The following is a 23,252-nucleotide window of genomic DNA, read 5'->3' on the forward strand; positions in this document are numbered from 1 at the left end:
AAAACAAATATATAAATAATAATAATAATAATAAATACGATAATAGTATTATTAATAGTAATGGCAATATTAAAATTTATTTTCATTTATTTATATTTAAATAATCAGTGAGTCATTCACTAACATGCTGGTATAAACAAAAACTTTTACAGATGAAAATCCTTGGTATAACTACTCATTACTCAAATGAAATATATAGAAATAAAACAATAAAAAAGAATAATAATAATAATAATAACAGTACTTGAAGAGGAACATATCGTTAATAATCGTATTAAGCATAGCTCAACAACAAAAATTTCTTTAGCAGGATTCGAACCTGCAACCTCTCGCTATCATGGCGAATGTCACACACAGTAGACAACTTAGGCCAACGCAAAGCATGCAGAAGAAATCTAACGACCTTTATTTATGAGTAAGAGCTTTACACAAAGGAAGTTAAGATGGAGCAAAGTGCATTAGGTTTATTTACAAACTACTTGGTGTTATAACGAAAGATGAAAATGTGCAATAGCTGCCAACGAAAATGGAAAGGAGCATGCTAAATAGCACATACAGTATAAGATAGAAAAACGAATAAGTGAGTGAGAGAAGAAAAAAAACCAAAGTACTTTAAAAGAAAAGTAAGTGGACATGGACACGACATATGGACCGTAGAGACATACAGATGGTCTGGACATTATTGGTGGGGAAAAGCAACAGTGGAAGACAGAGAAAGAGATGAAGCGATGCCATAGATCAGTACTGGGGTGGTGTGAGTTGGCGTAGCAAACAAGAAACAGATATATTTGCAGGCAGCATGCTAAGGCTTTCGTCCTGCAGTGGATCAGCAGTAAGTTGACTATAATATGATCACATAGTGTTGTAATATTACAAATACCGTAATATAAGTAGTAACGCAAGATTGTGGTGGTAAAGATTTATTAAACAATGGGATAACGGCAGGAAACTCTAAAGGAAGCGTTTAATGTTTACATTTGGTAAGTGTCTACCACGAGAACAAGTTGATGAAGAACATTAATATAGGCCTACTTAATCGTGTTAAAAGATACAAAATAATGTAATATTTTCAATAATAGTATTATAGTAATGGCAATAATAATTTTTTTATTTTCATTTACTTTTACAGATGAAACTCCTTGGTATAAATCACTTAAACTAGGTACTCATTACACGAATAGGTACAATGAAATAGGCCTATATAGAAATAAAACTATAAAAAATAACAGTGCTCGAATAGGAACGTGTCGTAAAGCTTATCAACGAAACGTTCCTTTCTATCAGTTGTATGAAAAAAATGTCACCGGTGGGATTCGAACCTGCAACCTCTCGCATCATGGCGAGTATCATACCCATTAGACCACTTAGGCCATCGTAAAGCATACCGAAGACGTTATTTTATTAGTAAGAGCTTTACAAGAAGGAAGTTAAAATAGAGCGAAGTGCATTAGGTTTTTTGTACACACTTCTTAGTGTTGTAACGAAAAATGGAATGGTAGCTGCATAGCGAAAATTGGAAATACTGTATCACATATAAGAATAGATAAACGAATAAGTGGGTAAGAGAAAAAAGTACTGGACATCATGGCCATAATCAAGAAAAGTAAGTGGACATAGGCAGGACATATCAACCGTAGGGCAGATAGATAGTCTGGGCATCATTGATGGGCAAAAGGAAGAGTGGAAGACAGAGAAAGAGATGAAGCGATGACATACTGGGGTGGTGTGAACTGGGCGTAGCAAAGCTAGAGGCAGCATGCTAAGGCTTTCTTCTTGCAGTGGAGCGGCAAGAGTGCTGACTATGATGATGTAATGTTGTATTACAAATACTATACTGTAATAATCACCATAATGCCGCGAGACATTGTGGTGGTAAATTTTGTCACAAACAATGAGATAACGACAGGAAACTCTGTCAACGGAAGCGTTTAATGTTTATATCCGGTAATATTCGTTTACAACTTAAATCGTGTTAAAGATGCATTGTCCCATAAAAAATACAAACAAAAAAATGAAATTAACTTCCTCATAAAAACATTAGTGTATTTCAAAATGTTTTACAGTGAAACATAATAGAAACACTTTCATTCACTGGAAGTGTCTTATTATTTTCATTACCATTATCCAGTGTAAAATATCAGGGTACACATTTGTTAAATTCAATAATTTCTATGCTCAAGTTCATAAAAGCCTGGTTTTCACAATAGCCCTAGTATCCGGATCGGGAGCTAACCGTTAGCGCTAACCGTTAGCACCTGCGTGAGAACGCCCGATCAGTTAGCGGTATCCGGATACCGCTAACGGTTAGCAAGCGCTATCGGTTAGCAAGTTGAGGGCGTTTCTACCATCAACCAATCACACGTACGCGTTTACAATTTCCAGTTGGTATCCGGATCGGGATTTTCTCGCATGGACGCACGGCAGCTAACGGTTAGCAGGATCCGGATCTTGCTAACCGTTAGCTGCCGTGTGATAACATAGCCTAGATCTGCATTGCTTCTCTCCACCCAGGAGTTCCTGCGCTGTTTACCAGCAGCAACACTTAGCATGTGGAACCAATGACCAGGGAAAGGAACTGTGCTTTATAACCGCAAGGAAGAGGCGCATTATAAATGCCCGTACCAGTACCAGTATTCGACTACTGAAGACATTTTTCAACCATAGAATTCGAAATTCTGTTTAATATTTTTAAAGTCTCAAAATAATAAAAACATTAGTTTTTTTTCAATTATAATAATGATCAAAACATATTTTCTGATATAAAGAGGCCGCGAAATCTAAATTTGCAAGAAATTATGAGCACGAAGTTTACTCCAAGCCTAGCACAGACCCGATTCTGAATCCTCTCCACCTGGCTCACCAGACCCTAAGTGAGATCCACATGCCACAAAAGGAGCAGCATACTCTAAAATACCCCTTGTAAATACAAACTAATTCTGTTTTACTAAGACCTTCTTGTTTTAACTTTCGTATTATAAATATTTTCTTCCTGGCATTGAGAGCCAATCACACGAAAGAGTAAAGTCATTTGTAAGATAACACCCAATAACCTACATTTTTTAACTTTTCCAAATGATGATTACAGATAATTACGTACAATTCAGAATAAGGGGTACTTCTTTTAGATAACTGAACATTCATTGCCAAGCATTTGTTTGGGTTAAATTTTAATTTGTTCATAGTGGTCTATTCCTGTAGAGAATCTATATTAATTCTGTTAACGCCTGAAATTCTATTAACGCCTCGGCGTAACTTCACCTATCTCAGCCTCTGATGAAACCGCTGGCAAGAATGTGCTCATCATCTACAGTATACAATGGGGATTCTATGTGATAGATAGGCTACTTTTCTAGGCTGGATATTGGATGACAACGAAAAAAGACAGCAAAAAAAAAAAAAACATCTAAAATGAGTACTTAGACGGCCATGTTTCGCGAGTTGTTTACGTCACATAAAAACTACAGCATCTCTTCGCTTTTGTACCGTAGTGTCTCGCGTCAACAAAATATCGTGTCAGAGGCCTATAAATAAACAGTCTAATTACCTCGGGCCATGTTTTTACGAGTTTTTACGTCACATAAAAACTATAGCATCCCTACGATTTTGTACCACATTACTCAGATCTACAAAATATCGTGCAAGACCGCGAAATATACAGTCTGATGTAACCAACCCCTTATCCAACTACTGTACTTCAATCATAATCATATTATTTTGTTTTTATCTCATGCCCAACTGTATGTTGTTTTTTTTTTTTTGTTTTTTTTTTTTGCTTTCTTGTAAAAGTCACATTTTATTGATGGATTGTTATTAGTATTGTATCTATTGCGAATAATTAAATCTCAGATTCACTAGTAAATTGCAATGATAAATTATAGATAGCCCTACAGTACTATAAAAATTAATACGGCTAATACTTAACAGGATAATAATAATAATAATAATAATAATAATAATAATAATAATAACTTGGTATTATTATTATTATTATTATTAATATTATTATTTCCGTAAGTTTAATTTAAACGGCTAATATTCAACAGGATAATAATAATAATAATAATAATAATAATAATAATAATAATAATAAATAAATAATAATAATAACAATAATAATAATATGAAAATTAATACGGATAATATTCAACAAGATAATAATGAAAATAATAATAATAATAATAATAATAATAATAATAATAATAATAATAATAATAATAATAACTTGGTATTATTATTATTATTTCCGTAAGTAAATAAACACAGCTGTATCTGGGTTATTGACAACAATGCGACTGTTTGACTTTGCTGCACACACACTGTGCAGAATCATCCTTGTGTCAGCTTCCTCATGATTGCAAAATAGATTTGGCACAGGTAGCACCTCTACTGCAACGCCGTTGTTCGAATAACATGACATTCATTGCTATGATAGACATTGATATTGTAATGAGTTGTTTGTTTGTTCAGTGACGGATTTCCCCAAGCAATGTAAAGGGCTTCTTTTATTTTAAGTTGATTATCACTTTCTTCATCACTGTCACTGTCTGATATATCAGAAACACTAGACAACAATGGAAAGTTGTTGCAGGAACTCCCTTCCGCTTCGCAGGTACACATCTCAGTACACTGAAGATTATTTCTCCTAAACCTGAACAGGTACATCTGATAAGCTTAACTACTGCTTCAGGGGCTGATCACACGTTTTTGTTTTACAGTTACAGATCAGTTATTATTATATTATTATGTATGCTAAAAATCTAAAATAATGGAAAATGGCAGCCATTTTAAATTGTAATAGCTCAAAAAATGTGTACAATATTTAGTGAACTGTTGTCATTGTTATGAGTGGATTTCCAATTGAATACTGCATTTTAATGACATAAATTTACAATATTAGTGACAATTTTAGGAAAAAACGGCGGCCATTTAAAAACTGCTGGCAACCCCCCATACGTTTGAAAAAAAAATGTTGCACATACTTTTTGATTTATCAATGTCTGCTCTACATCATATCCAATTTTTTTTTAAATATAGCAAAAAAAAATGCAACCAACCAAGTTTGCTACCAAGTTTGCTGGAAGAACGCTATCGAACTTTTAAAACTATAGATGGCGATATATCACTAGATGGCTCACAAGTTTTTCCTCGCCACTCGATCATCCGTAAGAAGAGTGGAATGGGCTTAGCCTAGGCCTAGACATAGGTTAATAAAATACTGCAGGAAACGAACTCAGTTTATGAGAGTAACATTAGGATATAATATTGTTGTAAGTAACGCAATCATTACTGCAAGATCTAGGTAGTCGTGGTTCTCTAGAGTGGACCGGTATTTTATTAAGTTAAGTTGGCCAAGCCTGGGTCCATCCAGCAGGATGATGGATGCTTGATGACGATCGGGGACATTTCAGGAAGTCAGCTGGCATTACTGCAGGTTAGGCCTAGCTAGGCTATATGGTGTCAGTACTTGAAAATCACCTTATCACCTTATTCATTTGTGAAGAAGAGAGAATCTTAATGTTCTTAATGTTAAATGCATTAATAAATTAATATTAATGCCTTGTTGTATATAAAAGGCAAGGCCTTATTACAGCAATATAACATATAAGGCCTTGTATACTCTGCACAGACTACCGTCAATTTCATAATTTGTCTACTTCAATATTTAAATTCTGTTCTGTTTTATTTTTAAGTGTTTAGTGCAATGGCAAGCTCTCAACCGCTGATTGTTTTGAAAAGTTTGTTGAGGGAATTGAGATATCTTAATTTACAGGTTTGTAATTTTTATTTCCTATTTTTGTGTGTGTGTGTGTTCTTTTTATTATAAACTTGTATTTGAATTTATATAACTTATTAGCTTTGAATTTGAAATATTTCCTTTTAAACGATTAATAAATATTACTGTTTCTGTATTTTTAATCTTGGCTTTCTAAACACCCCCTGTCTGTGTGCTCCTGACTGAGCACTGTTTATCTTGATATGATAATTATATGACTACTAATTCTTGAATTTAGTGATTAACTTTTTCTCCACAAATTTGATGCACAGGGAGTTTTACAGAGGAAACCTGCATATTGTTATGTACTAGACCAGTACAGAAAGTTTCAGGTGACAAGCGAGAAAAACTGCAGAGCAAAAGATGAAGCTGAACATAACGCACATACATTTAACTGTCTGTTGAGGAGTGCTAGAGAACTGCAGGTAATGATTAGGATAATGATGATAATAATAATAGATCTTATCTATTATTTATGCATATAGTGTAGTAGTACAGTATTGTCTTTACATAAACTCATCGTTGTATAATTGTACAGAGCACAATGAAGGATTTTCTTTTGGAATGCATAAAAGTGCAATTGTTGTTGTAGCTGCTGGTGTTTTTCTATAACACATCCCAATATAAGGCCTAAAAAAAATTGTTTGTTTGCCCTTTAATGCTGAAATTGTATAAGAGGGGCGGGTGTAATAAGGTGTTTTTTTTTGTCTCTTGTCACCAAAATTAACATATTTAATCAAAATGCTTGCAGTTAAGCCTGCTCACTATTTGTTTTTCAAAGGGTATTCATCAGACTGAATAAAAATAACCCATAATTGATATTTTGCAATGAATTTACCTTACATCAGACACCAAATTTAGACAACTTTCATGCCCAAAATGGAGAAAAAGATCACTTTCTAAAATTTGTGACCAAAAAATTGAAAAAAATAAACTTGTTTAAAAAACGCTGCCCTTATTTTTCCGTGAGCTTGGGGCGGGAACTGAAGGGCAAACAAACAATTATTTTTTTTTTAGGCCTAATATTCAAATGATAGCAATAAAGACTGAATAAAGAAGTTACTCAATAGAGTAACTCTCTGATATGTTATACTATTTATACCCTTTTCACAGTGCCACTATTTTGCAAATACATGTAGTAACAACTAGTTGCTAACAAGTTGTAACCAGGTTTGTGCAGTGTGAAAGCAAATTCATGTAAAACTTTCCGATATTGCAGGGAACCCTGTGGTATCTTGAAAGGAAAAGATGTCCTGAGTTGTCCTGAGTTATTTAGTTCGCTTGCATTCATACTGCCACCAATGGAAAACAAAATAATGTCTGCGTGCTAAGACTTCCCTAAATATCTAGGCCTACTGCTATTTTCCCAAATTTTGCATGGTTTGGATAACTGTGTCTGTGAAACCAAGAAAATACCTCAGGAGATCCAAGTTGTCACAACTTTCAAAAAATAGCAACAAATAAATATAAATGAATAATAAATAAACATTTCAATCTATTTATAGGAATTGAATGCAGCATATTCCAGAGGCGAGCGTACTGTAGAAGAGAGTGCAAATTTGGTTGGACTTAAACTACCAGAAGCACCAAAACCACTTCAGTAGAAGTCCAGTCCAGTATGGTTAAGTTTATACAGGGGTGGCGCCAGCGGGTGCTGGGGGCTGGCTTATTTAATAAATTAAATAAGCCTTTAAAACCCCAAAATTGTCCTCCGTCGGGCAAATCCTGGTGCCACCCCAGAGTTTATATATAATGTGATTAGATTGCTGGTGGCCATTGGGCCTATTGGCTAATGTACTATGGCACATTAAACAACTTCAGCAGGTTTCTTAACTGACCGCTGACCACTAAGCCAACCTTTTGAATATTGTTACTAGCGTCCCAATATTTATAAACATATTTATTTACATAATATTTGTAAACATAAGCGATTGTGAGACTACATGTGTGTTTGTGGGAAAAGCAAATATTCCTGGCCCTGTTTTGGATTTGTTAGTTAAGTTTAAATGACACACTGGAAAGGTGTGTTTTTACTACCTTACAGATACAGGCCTGCAATATGAATGTAATTTCACAAATAGAACTGCAGAAGAATTAACAAATACAAAATGTGTACATTAAGTATTTTTGATTTTCCATTTTTTTAAATATGTACTTGTACACCGTTTATTCATTTATTTTTTGTTTTCTAGAAAGAAAAGCTGTTTTCAAATATCTGTTATTGTTGCAATAAATCATTGTGCTTGTGGCTGAAGTATGCAATAAGTTAGCAAGGAGTCGAGTTTAGAGGTGGTCAAGTAATTGCTGAAGCACAAATGCATCTGTTCATAATACCGGACATGTAGCAGACTGTTAGTTGAAGGCTTGAATGTTGTCTTGCAGTGATGATAAGCATTAATTTAGTACACACACAGACACCTGAAGTTGATGGTGTTTGTTAATTTTGGTGGTAAACCAAATTCAAATATAGTTCGGGTCCGTGGGACTCGAAAATCTTGATTTGTTTAAATTGATTACAGACATTTAAATTGAACTTTAGAATGTTTATCACAAGGCATTCTGTTCTCCTCAAACATACTGAGACCCAATTGAGGAAGTTTGCCTTCCCATATCCATTTCGGCGACCCTTGCTGTTTGTGTGCCTTAGTGCTGACTGATCTACAGACTAATAAAATGACATTTTATGATCCTAAGTTTTAATTTGTGGAACCTAATAATTTTTCTGCCTTTATCATTTATCAGTATGCTTGCTTTATCACTTGATTTAACAGTGTGGTAATGGTCTGATTTATCTTGACTTACACATAGTCATTATTGTATATGAAAATAAATAAGTTCTTGTAATCTCGAAAGCTCTGATGAGGGCAGTATAATAGAGGCAGTAGAGTATATTAGCCCATACCAAAAAAGATCAATCAAAAAATTATAAAAAAAAAAAAAATTAAACACAGAGGCGCGATTCAAGCTCACGACATTTGGTTCAATAGAACACTTTGTTAACCGACCACACCATACAGTAATAATACGACGTGTCCTATTAGTGGTAACTGCAGTATGTACAGTTCTTGGTATTGGTGGCGCATTTCACAAAAAAGAAGATCTATTAACTTACAGAGGTAGTAGAATATGTTGGTATATAAAAAAAGATATATTATTAAATCAATGAGCAGGGCATTCCTAGAGCTGCTCATCGGAGCTAAACAATACAGGTATAATAATATTCAATATATACAGTTGAACTTGCCTAAGTCGAATGGCATTGCAAAACTGTTTGACTTTAGATAAAATTGACTAATTGCAAACCGTTAAATGAAAACACACCAATTTGGTACGTAAAATAGGATCGACTTAGAAAGTATGCGACTTAGGCAAGTTCAATTGTATGTAAAAATATAATGGAATTGAAACAAAAATCTGATGATTGAAATAAAGAATAGATTTGCATGTACTGAGAATAGAAGAACTTTATTTAGCTATAGAAAAAAGGTGGCCTTGAGGTTTTAAGTGCACAACATGTAAACCAACATTCATATGGCATAATTTTAATATCAGCAATGTAGGCCTATACTTAAATGCAAATGAAAATGTGTAAGCCACATAAATCGGTTATTGTCATGCACACTTGAATCTGTCGCGTGCAAGCTTTTCATTTTTTAGTTTAAATTGCAATGATAATTACATCTTTAAAAACAGATAATGTATATAATATTAATTTAGGCAATGGTCATATTTTACTTATATTTCGTTTGTCATTAAGTTTGTAAAATCCTTTAAAAAAAACCGTGTTTTAAAACATCTAATACAGCAGCATTTTTAAAAGGATTAGAATACGTTAGCCCAGTATGGTACAGTGTGGTATCGTATTTTACTTTAAAATCCTTATATTACCAGCCAATAAAAAATATTAGAAAGGTATTATAAATCCATATGTTAATTGTTTAGAAAATCGTTGTTCCTTTCAGTCATCAACTGAGAGCTAAGTAATCTAAATTTACACACCAGCATGTACTTCATACTGTAATCGTATCAAGCAAAGCCCTTCAACGAAAAGAAGAATGAAATTGAAACTTTTCGGCTGTTGTGAAATGCTAACTTAATTTAAATTATTACAGTAATCTACGAGTGTTGTGTGTGTGTGTTAAACGTCCAAATTGAGAAACGTCGCCGTCAGTAATGTACCAAAATAGACATAATAGAGGATAAGTAGTTCTTATTGAAATTTAAAATAGAGTAATAAGGAATTCGAATCAAATCCTCCGTTCGTTGGTGGCGCTGTTGAAATCTACTTTTGGCACACATCATGCATGAGCAATGCAGGTCGCAGAGGTAAACAAAAGCCAAGCCTAGGTGGATACTCTCTGGTTTGTAATCCATTATATAACTACATACAGGTAATTTTAATGAGATTTGGTAAAGTAAAGATGAGAATGACATTCAGAAAGGATTATTTTATCTTAATTTAGAATAATACTGCGTAGTAATGCCCGTAGATTGAGTATCTACGGGCCATCCTAGGCTAGCCTAGCTGCATTTCCAGGCGATTGAGCCACGCTGAAAGACGATCGGGTCCACCTAGTGTGGACTATTGGGCCCACTTTTATTCTGATTCATTATTGCATTCTAAATTTATTTTACATACAGGTATAAAGAATCGTAATTAATAAAATTGTAATTTCATTTATTTATTTTATTTATTTATTTCGGTGCTTCAAACATCAACAAATACAAATGACAACCATGGGCTGAAATAATTTTGGCTAGGCCTAGGTCTGACGATCGAATTAGGCCCATATCGGCCGCTATCTATAGCGGCCGCCCTCCAGAACGGCCGCCAATGCGTGTATATGTATGGAACGCCGATGACGCATTCACAATGCAGTACATTGTAGTTAAATGGTTTGGAATAGGCCTAGGTCAAGTAGGTTTGGCATAGGCCTAGGTTAAGTCGGTTTAGAAGGTGTAGGACCGGTTCCGCCGTGAACAAGTTCGGCCGAGATATATTTTTATGGAACACCAAGTAGGCGCAAAGCTATATTGCTGCTACAGACTCGGTATCCATTATTTCGTGTTTTATTGTTAGGTCTTTTTATGTTGCCAAATAATTAATGTGGCATTATTATGCTGCCAGTGGATTTTATTAAGTTTTGTGTAAGTCCCGTATAAGTTAATAATTAATGATTTAGATGGCATATATTTCGTTTTATCTATTTAAAACAAACGAATGTACATTATATGTGCAATCATATGTTAATAATCGTGTTGTATTATCAGGTATTTTGCTGCTAATTAATTAATGTCGTTTTAAGCAATTCAATGGCATTAATACTGCGATGAGTTTGCGAACAAAACATTGGATTTATTAGGTTTGTGTAAGTTAATAAATGTTTTAAAATTCATATGTTTCATTTTATCTATTTGAAACTTGAATAAACAATGGATTTTATTAGGTTTGTGTAAGTTAATAATAATGTTTTAAGATTCATATATTTCGTTTGACCTTACAGTAATTGATGGTTCATGTTTCGTTGTATATTATGTCTAGGCCTATACGTTCTTAAATGATTGATTGATTTTGAAGCAGAGAGTATATAAACGCCACAAAAAGTCACATTATTTATGCCCCGTCCGGCACTCAAAATTTCCGACCGACGTTGACAGTCTGCCGACTGGCATTGCCTTTTTTCAATGATTCTGTGTATTATTTTAGAAAAAAAAAATCTGGATTTTTATTATATTTTTCGTAATATTATTAAAGTTTACACTATTTGATGCTTTATGTTTCGTTGTATATTAATATGTCTAGGCCTATACGTTCTTAAATGATTGAATGACTGATTTGAAGCACGAAAAACACGAAATACATCGCCCTAAAATCCAGAACTTAACTGTAAACACCCTTCATAGAGAAGATAACAATAGAAATACACGTTTCCGTGGTTACGCTTGTATTCTGTCTCTTATACACATCTAGATGTGTATAAGAGACAGGGGAACCCTGTGGTATCTTGAACTCCTTAAAGCCGGTAACTTCGCAAATGCCACCACTAGTAATGACGCCGACAATAGAGGGCGACACTCAAAAATGTTCTCTTGGTGGATAGTCTATTCAAGGTGGTCTATTGGATCTGTCTCTTATACACATCTAGATGTGTATAAGAGACAGCGTTCTTTCAAGAACATAATAAAGTCTTGTTTTGTAAACTGGCATAGGACCTATTCTATTTTTTCAGTAAATGTTTTCTCATACACGATTTCTAACAAAATGTTTTCGTTACACAACTACTGGAGTAGGGAGTTACCAACTCACTCTGGCTAGACAATGAACATGCTTGCTTCATCAAATAAGACAAAAGATATCAATTAACTTCTCCGTGGTAACGTTAACTTTTAACCCTACTACTCTAGTATTGTTGCTTTTTATTGAGTAACAAAAGATTGAATCGATAGCATGAATCGTGGACATATTTTGAGTATAAATAATTAAGAAACGAATATCATATGTATGAACATTAGAAACACTATATATGGCCTATATAATAAATAATGAAACAATATTAGTATTGTTGCTTTTTTCTGAGCAACAAACGATTGAATCAATGGCATGAATCGTGTACATATTTGAGTATAGAATTAAGAAACGAAAATCATATGTATGAAATACTTCAGTGGAGGAAACCAATTTTCAACCTATTCTTATTTAGATATATATATATGTATTATGTGTATACATAATTAAATATATATGGCCTATATATAAATGATGATATAATAGATAAAATCCAAACTAGCTTTATATATAATAATAATAATAAGAAACGAATACCATACTTTATTGGAGAAGAACTTCAATCTATCGAACGTTTTGATTGGAGCAATGGTTTTATTATATATTTATGATGTTTACAATTCTTAATGTGACTTCAATTTATTTATTTATTTTTTTAATAGTTATTTTTTAAGTAGTTTTATATAGTGTGTAGGCCTATATATAAAATGAAAAAGAGGGCCGAGTTAACCTGCCGGGCCGAGTTGACTGGGGCCTAGTTGACTCGAAGGTTTTGTATTTAGCGAGCGGTATTGCATTATTAATTGTGAATGTGTCATATACACATATTGGCGGCCGTTCTGGAGGGCGGCCGCTATAGGTAGCGGCCGATATGGGCCTACTCCTGACGATCGGGCCCATTTCCAGACTATCAGGCCAATTTTTAGGATGATCGGGTCCACTTTTAAATTGGGCCGATCGTCTCTAATTTGCTTAAAGTCTCACATAAAGCACGCCTAGCATCGACAGTGGATGAGAACACAACAAACAGCTAGCTGCAAAGGAGGATACCTAAAAAGAGTTTAAAATCTCAAAAAAGCTCCGGTTTCTTTTTAATAAAACAAGAAACATTTAAAACAAACTCATCAGAAAATTTAAAACAAATAATTAATACTTCAAGTAACTAATACTAATAGAAGACTATTGTGTATTTTCAGCCATGGACAGACGTTTCTTATTGTTGTATGGTTCTCAGACTGGCCAGTCTGAAGCGGTAGCAGAAGAGATATTTGAAAAGGCTTATGAACATGGGTTTCGGCCAGATCTACACAGCCTCAGTATGACAGAAAAGAAGGTTTTGTATCTATATAGTTGCAAATTGGGCAGAGTACATGGGGGGAAAGTGTTTTTATGTTTTATAATTCCTGAGGATCAATTTATTAGGAGTATCCATCGCCACAGCAATACCAAAATTACTGTAGGCCTCGTGTGGAGGTCCAAACATGCTTTTTGCTGTAGATTTTTGAAAAACTTTTGAAAAATATGGAACTTTAAGACAAGATACCATAATACAAACATCAGAAAAAAGCTTGGTATAAACTTTAATATATACTCGAAAAATAAGAATTAGATGCTGATTGGGAGTAAAGGAAAAAACCTTAATAACTTAATAGCTGATAACAGGAGAGTAAGGAATATAATATGTGTTACTGTCGTGCCATTAACTACCTTTTTTTATTTGGCGTAATAACTTTTAATTTCATTGCACCATAGTATATGTATTTAAAAAATATAACCATTGTTAATTTTTTGTTTTCACTCATGATTTCAGTTCAACGTGGAAAAAGAAAATTTGCTAGTGCTTGTTATATCAAGCACAGGGGATGGTGAACCCCCAGACTCAGCTCTCAAGTTTTGGAGGCGAATTCGAAAGAAAACCTTACCAAACAACCACCTTAGTAAACTGCGGTACACTATTCTAGGTAGGAATTAGTTCGAAGGTTTATGTTGGGTTTGTTTTTGTTGTATTTTTATTCATTGTTTTTCCTGTAGCAGATTCGGTTTGTAAAGAAGAAAAGTATACAGCATTCAGCAACTGTACTACTTTTGCATTACATCATTAATATGGAAAATATAAAAATAAACAACCAAAAAAACATAAGCTAATGTGTAAAAAGATTGTGAATATTCTATGTATAGTAAGTTCTGTAACCATGAGAAATTGTAAATAAGAAACTATTTAAATAACATTTTAGTTAGATTAGGTGTGAACTTTTTCTACCTTGTTTAGCGAACCCGCCACCTGCCAATAATGATGATTTCGCATAAAAATAAAATTTTATTTTTGGCCAATTAGCACACCCTCCGCCTCAAAAAAATGGAAATTTCAGAAAAAAATAACTTTATTTTTATTACACACACTGCTGCCTTGAAATCTTCAAACAGAATGTATTTCTTCCTAATTATATAAATTTTAAGCATTTAAACATCCCATTGCTACTACTACATTGTTTACATTCACCAATAAAATTGTATTTTTATTTTCTCCTCCATCTGGATGTTTTTTGGCAAAACCATTTGCTAATTATTAAAACCAAATTTTTTTTTCACCTTTCTCTGACAATTTTTAAAAAATTAGTTTGCGAAATAAGGTATAAAAAAAGTCGTGCTTCATTCTCTGTGTACCTACTGTTTTTAAAAGGGGCTGCAATGACAGGTCGTTTGGCCTCTACTGTATTGTCTCTTGACCATTATGTATTGTTATGTTTGCTGTGTATTGTAAATAGAATGCATCTTTTTTTTTTTTTGGTAAAAATTGTTTTCTGAATCTGATAACTAGGCCTTGGTGACAGCAACTATTCCAACTTCTGTCAAAATCCACAGAATTTTGATGCACGGTTTAAGGAACTCGGTGCTCGGCATTTTTATCCGACAGGATTTGCTGATGATGCCATTGGGTACGTTAACATCACCTTACTTTAATTATCGATAATGATTTACTAAGCAAAACTTGTGCTTTGCTTTGACCAAGTTGATGATGATCCAAGTACATAAAGTGAATAAAGGGTCGCATAGAAAATCTCCATCCAAAATCATAGGGAAACAAGATTTAAAAAAAAGAAATAGAAATTGAAATAAAACAAAAGCAAAGACCTTTTCTATGTCCTGTTGAAGAACTAATAATAATATTAATAGCATGGATATTGAATATTAATATAAATATAAATTTTTCAAACCTTCCACCTCCAAATAGCTAGATGCTCTTAAAAGCAGGCTTGCGTTAGTTCACATATCAGCTATGAAGTTTTTATATTTGTCAAATTAATATTCTGAATATGTTTTGTATTTACTTTGGTGTATGATTGTTGTATAATTTCGTTTTTATTTAAGCGTAAAGTGAAGTTCTATGTACTTTCTCTTGCTGTGTTCATAATAATATTCGTAATTTCAGATTAGAGATTGTAGTTGAGCCATGGATCGATGGATTGATGGATGCATTGAAACTTCAGTTTTCAGAAAATATAGAAACATGTTCAGGTGATGCTCAGATTTCACCATTGCCTGATCAAATTAATGAAATTAGGGATGAAGTCGATTCTGCTAAAATTGATATCAAAACACAACAACCAAACATTACCTCTAAGGTTGTTTCTAACGAGGAACAAACTGGTGAAGCTAAGACTGTTGACTCAAACAATACTGCTGGAGATATGGTTTCGTCATTGTTGAAAAGTGTACCACCAATAGAAGGGCAGATTGTCATACCAGCTCTACCACATCCATTTTTGGAACTTGAATTTTGTGAAGATGAAAGTATAGTAAGTGACTTCAAGCCAAGATGTTCAACTTCATTTCATTGATTTTATATTGAGCCACAAGATTTAATTAGCATAAAAATAGTACATCAGAAAAATGTAAGATAAGGAATAACATATTGCAGCTGGAAGGATTAACAAAATGAATGTTACAAAAGTCAGACTCCGGAGGAAAAAAATGTTTTGATATGTTGCAGAACTGATTTTTCAAAGACAGAAAAAAGTAGTTTGATGAAAAACTGGGGAACGGTGAATGAGATACAGATTTTTTAATATTTAAAAACTGGGGGAAAAAGGGGCGTAACTGCCCATTTTTACACCTTATTCCCCCAGTTTTTAAATGTTAAAAAAATCTGTATCTCATTTACCATTCCCCAATTTTTAGTCAAACAACTTTTTTCTGTCTTAGAAAAATCAGTTCTACAACATATCAAAAATTTTTTTTCTTCTGGAGCCTGACTCAAAGGTCACGGTGGAAGAAACCACTGTCACCAACCAAGTAAATGCCTCTCCAATGCCAACCACAGGCATTATACTTTATATTGACTGCTCTTAAATGGAATGGTGAAATCTATTGCCCCAAGGAGATGTGGAGGTCGTAGCCTATCTTTCCATCTAGAGCAGTCAATATTTGTTTCATATACCTCATACATAGATTCTACGAGGCCTAAAGAAAGTACTTACTTCCCAGCCTAGCCTAGCTAGAGGCCTACTAACTAGGGCCTAGGCGATCAAAGAGTGTGTCTAACTCTTTCTTTGCTCATTTCCTCAATTTCAACAGCACCCATCGTCTTGCAGTATTTGTTGAATATTGCCAAGACCTATTTAATTTGTCTTTTGATGCTTTTGCGTTCGGCTTTGTCTAGAAGTATAGGACTAGGCGTAGGCTAGTTCTTCTTCATCCAGGAGCAGCCACCATGATTATTGTTTATCATCTACTTGCTGATCCGTGGCGCGGTCAAGGGCCAATCTTTTTTCTTGTAGAGGTCGCAGTCCCCTCTACCGTCAGCACAATGGTGGGGCCTAGAGTTTGCACCACGTGAAAGGTCAAAAAGTGCTATTTTTCAGGGGAATAGTACTTTTTCAGGGAAATAGTACGTCCTGTTACCCGTTTCTTAACCAATCAGATGCCTAGAATCTATGTACAGTATGTCGAGTTAACAAAATTATAAAATTTTGAGGCCTGAAATAAATATACAGTATACTATGATTGCGCAGATATACCCTTGCTCTGGTAGTGACATTTTTGTGTAAAATGAAATATGTGTTGACAGATGACTGATGGCTGATAGCACCTTGTCCGATAAGAGTAATTTTGACCTAGTTCTGCAGTATAGTCAAGCTCCTATCAGGAGCCTATGTTATGTTACTAAGGCCAAAAAAAATAATTTTTTGCGTTGGCCACGTTTTGGGAAAATAAAAAAAAAATTGGTAGGTCGATAGGAAAACTTTTTTTTTTACCAAAAATGTGTTTCTGCTTAAAAAAAAGAAAATACACAAATAATACAACAATTTTGGATTTGCATTGTGTACCATGCACCAAAATAGGCTAGGCTTTGGCCCTAGCCTAGTCCAAGGCTATTCCAGCCTTATTAGCTCATGAAAAAAAAAATATATTGTTCGTTGTAGTCAACTGCCGACTGTTTATTCAAGACATGATAGACTATCTACCAAATGTACTATTAACATCTTTCCATGGGTTTCATTGTATAGGACTTGAATTCATTAAGTCTCCAAAATGGAGCAGAGTTTCCATCAGCTACCACAGGCGTAATCATGGCAACGTTAGTGGCATCGACTACATTAACAAGACAGGATGCTGTGAAGACTGCCCTCGATGTTCAACTAGAGATTCCAGTAAATATGTTGATAATTATTTATTTAGAAAACATTGTATTTTGTCTCTTCTGCTGTACCTATATATTGTGTTTGAAATACAATATTAATAAAATATCAGAGTGGCAGATCCAGTAATTTGCGGTTTGAAAAAGCAATGCAGTACCTGCTGCTACATGGAATTAAATTCAACAGTGCCAATACTTAAGAACAAGCTTGGTGGTCTAGTGGGTTTGATACCAAACTAGTTATCTAGAGGTTGTGGGTTCGATTCCCACCTGATTTTGTACACAAGCATTTGCGGACGTACACTGGTAAGCTACAAAAACACATCAGGTTGGACAAAATATAATTCCTATTTTAGCATTGTTTTTATTTTTTATAGGAGTCAACAATGACCTATGAACCTGGTGATTCATTTGGAATAGTTTGCAAAAATAATGATGAAGAAGTTGAGAACATTATCCAAAGGCTAGCGGTTTCTGATGTTGCTGATTGTGTCTGCTACTTGAAGTTGCTCGAGGGCACAAAGAAGAAAAATGCAGCTGTCCCAAAATTCCTTGCAACTCGTACAACCATCAGACACATGCTGAGCACATGCTGTGATATTAGAACGCCCCTGAAAAAAGTAAGCTGTTATATTTTGATTTTATACATCGACTTTAAAGATTTACCATCTACACTGATCTTATATACATTTTAAACTGTTAACATTTTAATTAATTTGTATATTTAAGTAAGTTATGAAGCATTGAAAATGACAATAGGAAAATTTTGTTTGGCCAATTAGCAGATAAAACACATTGTTTTATTCTTTATTTAGATTCTTAACTTAGCTAGTAATTAACAAAAAAAAACTAAATTGTCCTGAAATGAAAAATTTTAATTTATATATTTTATTTTTTTTCACCTACTATGCTTAACTATTTATAAAAATATCAGATTTGTAAAACATGCTCCTTGCTTGATTCTACACAATCATTCAAGAGCAACCAAACAAACCACATATTTCGGATAAGGCAATCAATTAATTGCCTCACCAAAAATGTCATTTATCTCATATATTGTAATATCTTATACACATCTAGATGTGTATAAGAGACAGGAAAATATGTAACACCAACATTTTTAATTAGAAGTATAAAAAAGAATCCAAATCAATAATTTTAATATCATTCTAAATGAATTTGTTCAAAGATTTGTTCCACATTGAAAGAAACAAAAATAACTGCAATTTATTATAATATCTGTCTCTTATACACATCTAGATGTGATACATTGTGTTTGAAATAAAATTATTAATTTTAATGCTTCTGCAATTAGGGATTTATTCACATGCTTGCAGAATACACAACAGAATCTTCAGAGAAGGCACGTCTTCAAGAGTTATGCAGTAAGCAAGGGGCATCACAATACACAAGTTTTATTAGGGAGCCTAGTCTGTCATTATTAGATATTTTACTAGCTTTCCCATCATGCTGTCCACCAATAGCTCGAGTCATTGAACAGTTGCCTAGGCTGTTACCAAGACCATATTCAGCATCAAGGTACAATGTTGTAATTTTCCATCTTGATCTAGTTATAATCTGTCAGCAAAATCTTCTGTCTACATATAAGTTATATGTGACCCATACCTATGATCACCCATACTGTATATGGGTGTGTCTTGACATCATCATACCCACATATGGCCAAGTCACCAATATTGTCACTTATGATCACCAGATATATGGATACGTGTTATGACATCATCATATCCACATAAGAGGCATGCTTCCCAAAACCAGCACCGGTGACCACATATGGCCCAGTCACCCATATTGTATATCATAAGATATTATGATACGTGATACAGCAACGACTAACAATTGATGATGATAATGATAATGTGACACTTGTATAACTACACCTGTTTTTCTTATTTCTTGTCTTCAGTTCACCACTGGTCTCTAGGAATCATCTCCATTTTGTTTTCAACATTGTAGAAATTCCATCTACATGTGGTCGCCAGTATGGTCGAAAAGGTGTCTGCACTGGATGGTTAAGTGAATTGTCTTCACACCAATTACAAGATGGTGAACCCAAACCAAAGGTAATGAGCTACTACAAGTACAAAGAGGAGTGAAACTGTGAATTAACATCTCAACGAGATTTCAATGACAGATAAACCGTCTAATCAGCGAGCGTCATTTAGTCACGTGATCAAAAAACTTGTTCTCGGACATTTTAACTTCCTTAGACAGCTGGTTTAAACACGAAACATACATGAGCCTAGGCCTAGATGTCTATGCTTGGTTATAGATACCCAGATTTACACAAGCAGTGCGCATCAGTGACTTGGCCTTTGCTGACAACAAGGTTGACTGAATGGGGCTTTTCCCTCTTCCTTTGGGAGCAAAATACAGAGGCTTTTACAACAATTTCCCCGCCATGTAATAGATTAACAGTATGAATATATGATTCATTTGCATACCACCTATCCTGAATTCTCTTTCTTTAAAGAAGGTTGATAGCAAAGAAAATCTTCGCCAACTCGGTAGGTCTAACCGCCATTGTCTAAGGTTTTCGTGACTTTGTGGGCGGGGCTTCACTTCTTTGTCGCCATGTCAATTGGTTACTACTGTACATTCTTTCAAATTCTAATGTCCTAAGTGCCCAATCCTGTAGAAATATATTTTTACTCCACTCTCACAAATGTATTAGACTTTACCTTGAATTTACCTTGAAGCACAACATCTCCATCTTCCTTTAAAATGCTGTAGGCATGGTTATGCAATGGCGTATCTCGAAGTCTTTGGTGCTGGGGTGGGGGGCGCGAAGGTGAAGTGGGGGCTCAATGATCAGTTGAGAGTCACTAACTTTCAAAATAAGGTGATTTTAGGTGATTTTTAACTACTTGACCATTAGATACACCACTGTGGTAATGGCCCTTGAAATGAAATTTAACATGATAGAATATGTTTTCCTCTGATTAGTTTTTTTTTTTTTTTTTTTTTTTTTTTTTTCTTTTTTTTCCTTTTTTTTTTTGTCTTTTACCTATTATTTCCTTATCTTGTATGTTAATATTAATACTTAATTAAATGATGTATTAATCTCTGCTCGAAATATGTTTTTGTGTCTTTCTCATCATTGATATAAAATTGGCAGATTATAAGAGTTTTACTACCATTTTTATTCAATCGTTAGATTGCAATATACGCGAGAAAGAATTTACGATTTCGACTGCCGAGTGATCCCTCTGTGCCTATAATCTTGATTGGGGCAGGCACTGGAGTAGCTCCATTCATCGGGTTTCTACAGCATCGAGAAGCAGAAATGCAGGCCTCCAAAGATTTTGTCTGTGGACCAATTTGGCTGTTTTTTGGATGCAGGCACAAGGAGCGAGACTACCTGTACAGGTAGAGTAGATATATTGTTAAATGGTGGTTAGAGTTTTTTAACAATTTTTCTTTTGTGAGATTCGAACCCTAATCACTCTGAATAATGTTTGCTTGCTGTACCTCTCCAAGGTGATAATGGTACTTCAAACCATCTATAACAATAAACATCATGTCTAAACTCTTCAAAGAAATTTAAAATATATTTTCTAATATGTAGGTAAATCCTTAAACTAGTTACATGAACTGAAATCACACAGATCATTCCAAAGTTGGGCAGCTATTGAAAGAAAAAAAAATGTCACCAAAATATTATTATTAATAGTGCCCATCTTATTATTCATTTCTTAGGTCTGAGCTTGAACGATTAAATTCCACAGGCATACTCTCAAAACTTTTGGTTGCCTTTTCTCGAGACAACCAAGATGCTGTGGACAAAACTAAATCTCCACGTTATGTGCAAGACAACATTCGCCTGCATTCTGCTGAAGTCTGCAATTTGTTGCTTGAAAAAAATGCAGTGCTGTATGTATGTGGGTATGTATTGTAATGTAGTTTGTGAATTATTCTCCTGGATTCTAAATCTGGCTTATTAGGTAAAGTTAGGAGAATAACCCTTAATTTGCAGTGTCATTGTGCTGAAATGGATATGGGCATGGTCCTTGACAACCTAGTCGCTGTAAAGAGGCGCTCACATCATCCATGACAAGGTCTTTAATATTTGGACTGAATATTCGTCAGAAAAAACAGAGGAACATATTAATTGTCAGAAAATGTTTAGACAGAAGGGGATCTATTAAAATGTGGCCAACCAAGTACAAGATGGACAGCTGAACACTTTACATATCAATTTATAATTCAATGTTGTATTGGTGTAGATATACTGTGATATCTGTAGTAAACCATTTGAATTTCATGTTACAAAAATCATATTGGATTACTTATTTTTAACAATTCGATGATAAACTGATTGAAACAATTGAGTTTTGTCTGATTAAGAACTTTTAGTACAAAAATCCTCACATTGATTACCATACAATGTAAGAGTGTATGTAAAAGAATGTCTATTTTGTGAATACTTACCTGGATGAACTGATGTAAGCCAGATTCCTAATGGAAATTACCTGCGAAAAATTACGGAATCTAACCCAGGTGTATATAATGCATCAACATTACGTTACAAGCCTAAAATTTTCCTTGATCATCTATCTTAAGAGGAATAGGTAAGAGGCCGTTCATCCATCTGAGTATCTAACTCACAGACGAACATCATCATTTTTGATTTGTGGGATTTTAGCGCTACTGTTAATACATCTGCTAAACACTGCAGAAATTATTGTCTCTTTTCAATTCTAATTGAAAAAGCTTGCTTTACTATACAAAGTAAGTAATTCAGACTATGGAATTTTATTACGGATGTTTAATAGTTCTGCATAGAAGACAGTATTTCGTAAAACTGACAATTGTTTCTTGTTTTTTAGGGATGCAAGAAATATGAGTAAAGATGTTAATGCAATGTTTTCTAACATTATTAGCCAACATCTGAGCATCTCAGAGAAAGAAGCAGATTCTATGATGATGAAATTGAGACAAGAAGGCCGGTACTTAGAGGATATTTGGACATAAATGTAAAAAAGAAAACTTAATTAAACCTTCTTATAATGTGTCTTGTAGGAGTTTATACATAATCAGATTTAAAAATTGGTGGTTTTTTTATATTTTGGTGACTTTTAATAAGTACTACAGTACTGTATATTGTTATTTATAAATTCTATCACTTTTTTTAATGGTACTTAACTATTTATAGTAAATATCATCATGTTTTATATTATGCCTCTTTCTCATTCCATGTTAAGTAATGGTTAGAGGTATTAGTTTATGAATGTACTGTGTAAGCAGGCTACAGTAGAAGGGCAAGATAGAAAATGTGGATTCATAATGGTCATCCAATGTTGAGTAATAGTTTAAAGGCATTAGTTTATTACTGTGCAAGTAGGCTAAAGTAGAAGGGCATTATAGTGGGTGAAACAAGCAGTGACTTCATATTGCTCATTCCATGTTTAATGTTAATGATTTTTACTGTGTAAGAAGGCCAAGATAGTGGGTAAAACAGGGCATAACTTCATAATGGCGTGATAAGTAATTGCATTGAGTCATTGCAATTCTAGTGAAAATTTACATTAGCA

General features: G+C 34.0%; 2 protein-coding genes across 4 annotated transcripts; both read left to right on the forward strand.

Annotated features, from left to right (window-relative positions):
• Positions 1–5,132: 5,132 nt before the first annotated feature.
• Positions 5,133–7,668, forward strand: LOC117100776 (protein FMC1 homolog). Of its 2 annotated transcripts, none has more exons than XM_033240594.1 (4): positions 5,133–5,267; positions 5,691–5,770; positions 6,046–6,198; positions 7,279–7,668. In XM_033240594.1, the coding sequence occupies exons 2-4, from the start codon at positions 5,702–5,704 to the stop codon at positions 7,375–7,377; spliced, it is 321 nt and encodes a 106-aa protein (XP_033096485.1). In that variant the 5' UTR covers positions 5,133–5,267; positions 5,691–5,701; the 3' UTR covers positions 7,378–7,668. The 2 variants fall into 2 exon arrangements, with proteins under 2 accessions (XP_033096485.1, XP_033096483.1); XM_033240592.1 differs by lacking the exon at positions 5,133–5,267 and adding an exon at positions 5,274–5,431.
• On the forward strand, positions 7,293–23,105 carry LOC117100775 (methionine synthase reductase-like). 2 transcript variants are annotated; one of them, XM_033240591.1, is made up of 12 exons: positions 7,293–7,389; positions 13,256–13,392; positions 13,870–14,020; positions 14,878–14,995; positions 15,490–15,856; positions 17,567–17,710; positions 18,075–18,317; positions 19,013–19,236; positions 19,625–19,781; positions 20,876–21,087; positions 21,418–21,603; positions 22,548–23,105. In XM_033240591.1, the coding sequence occupies exons 2-12, from the start codon at positions 13,258–13,260 to the stop codon at positions 22,690–22,692; spliced, it is 2,082 nt and encodes a 693-aa protein (XP_033096482.1). In that variant the 5' UTR covers positions 7,293–7,389; positions 13,256–13,257; the 3' UTR covers positions 22,693–23,105. The 2 variants fall into 2 exon arrangements, with proteins under 2 accessions (XP_033096482.1, XP_033096481.1); XM_033240590.1 differs by lacking the exon at positions 7,293–7,389 and adding an exon at positions 7,676–10,164.
• Positions 23,106–23,252: the final 147 nt, after the last annotated feature.

Source organism: Anneissia japonica, unplaced genomic scaffold (genome assembly GCF_011630105.1).
Source record: "Anneissia japonica isolate Jap-2015-1 unplaced genomic scaffold, ASM1163010v1 scaffold670_len1213532_cov191, whole genome shotgun sequence".
NCBI classification, from domain to species: domain Eukaryota; kingdom Metazoa; phylum Echinodermata; class Crinoidea; order Comatulida; family Comatulidae; genus Anneissia; species Anneissia japonica.

Excerpts from the sequence above, each read along its gene's own strand:
- LOC117100776 (XM_033240592.1), top strand. The coding sequence starts at position 5,380 with ATGCTTGATGACGATCGGGGACATTTCAGGAAGTCAGCTGGCATTACT. Across the intron at positions 5,771-6,045 it reads TGAGATATCTTAATTTACAG|GGAGTTTTACAGAGGAAACC; the intron begins GTTTGTAATTTT and ends TTTGATGCACAG. Across the intron at positions 6,199-7,278 it reads GGAGTGCTAGAGAACTGCAG|GAATTGAATGCAGCATATTC; the intron begins GTAATGATTAGG and ends ATCTATTTATAG.
- LOC117100775 (XM_033240591.1), top strand. The coding sequence starts at position 13,258 with ATGGACAGACGTTTCTTATTGTTGTATGGTTCTCAGACTGGCCAGTCT. Across the intron at positions 18,318-19,012 it reads TTAGAACGCCCCTGAAAAAA|GGATTTATTCACATGCTTGC; the intron begins GTAAGCTGTTAT and ends TTCTGCAATTAG. Across the intron at positions 19,782-20,875 it reads ATGGTGAACCCAAACCAAAG|ATTGCAATATACGCGAGAAA; the intron begins GTAATGAGCTAC and ends TTCAATCGTTAG.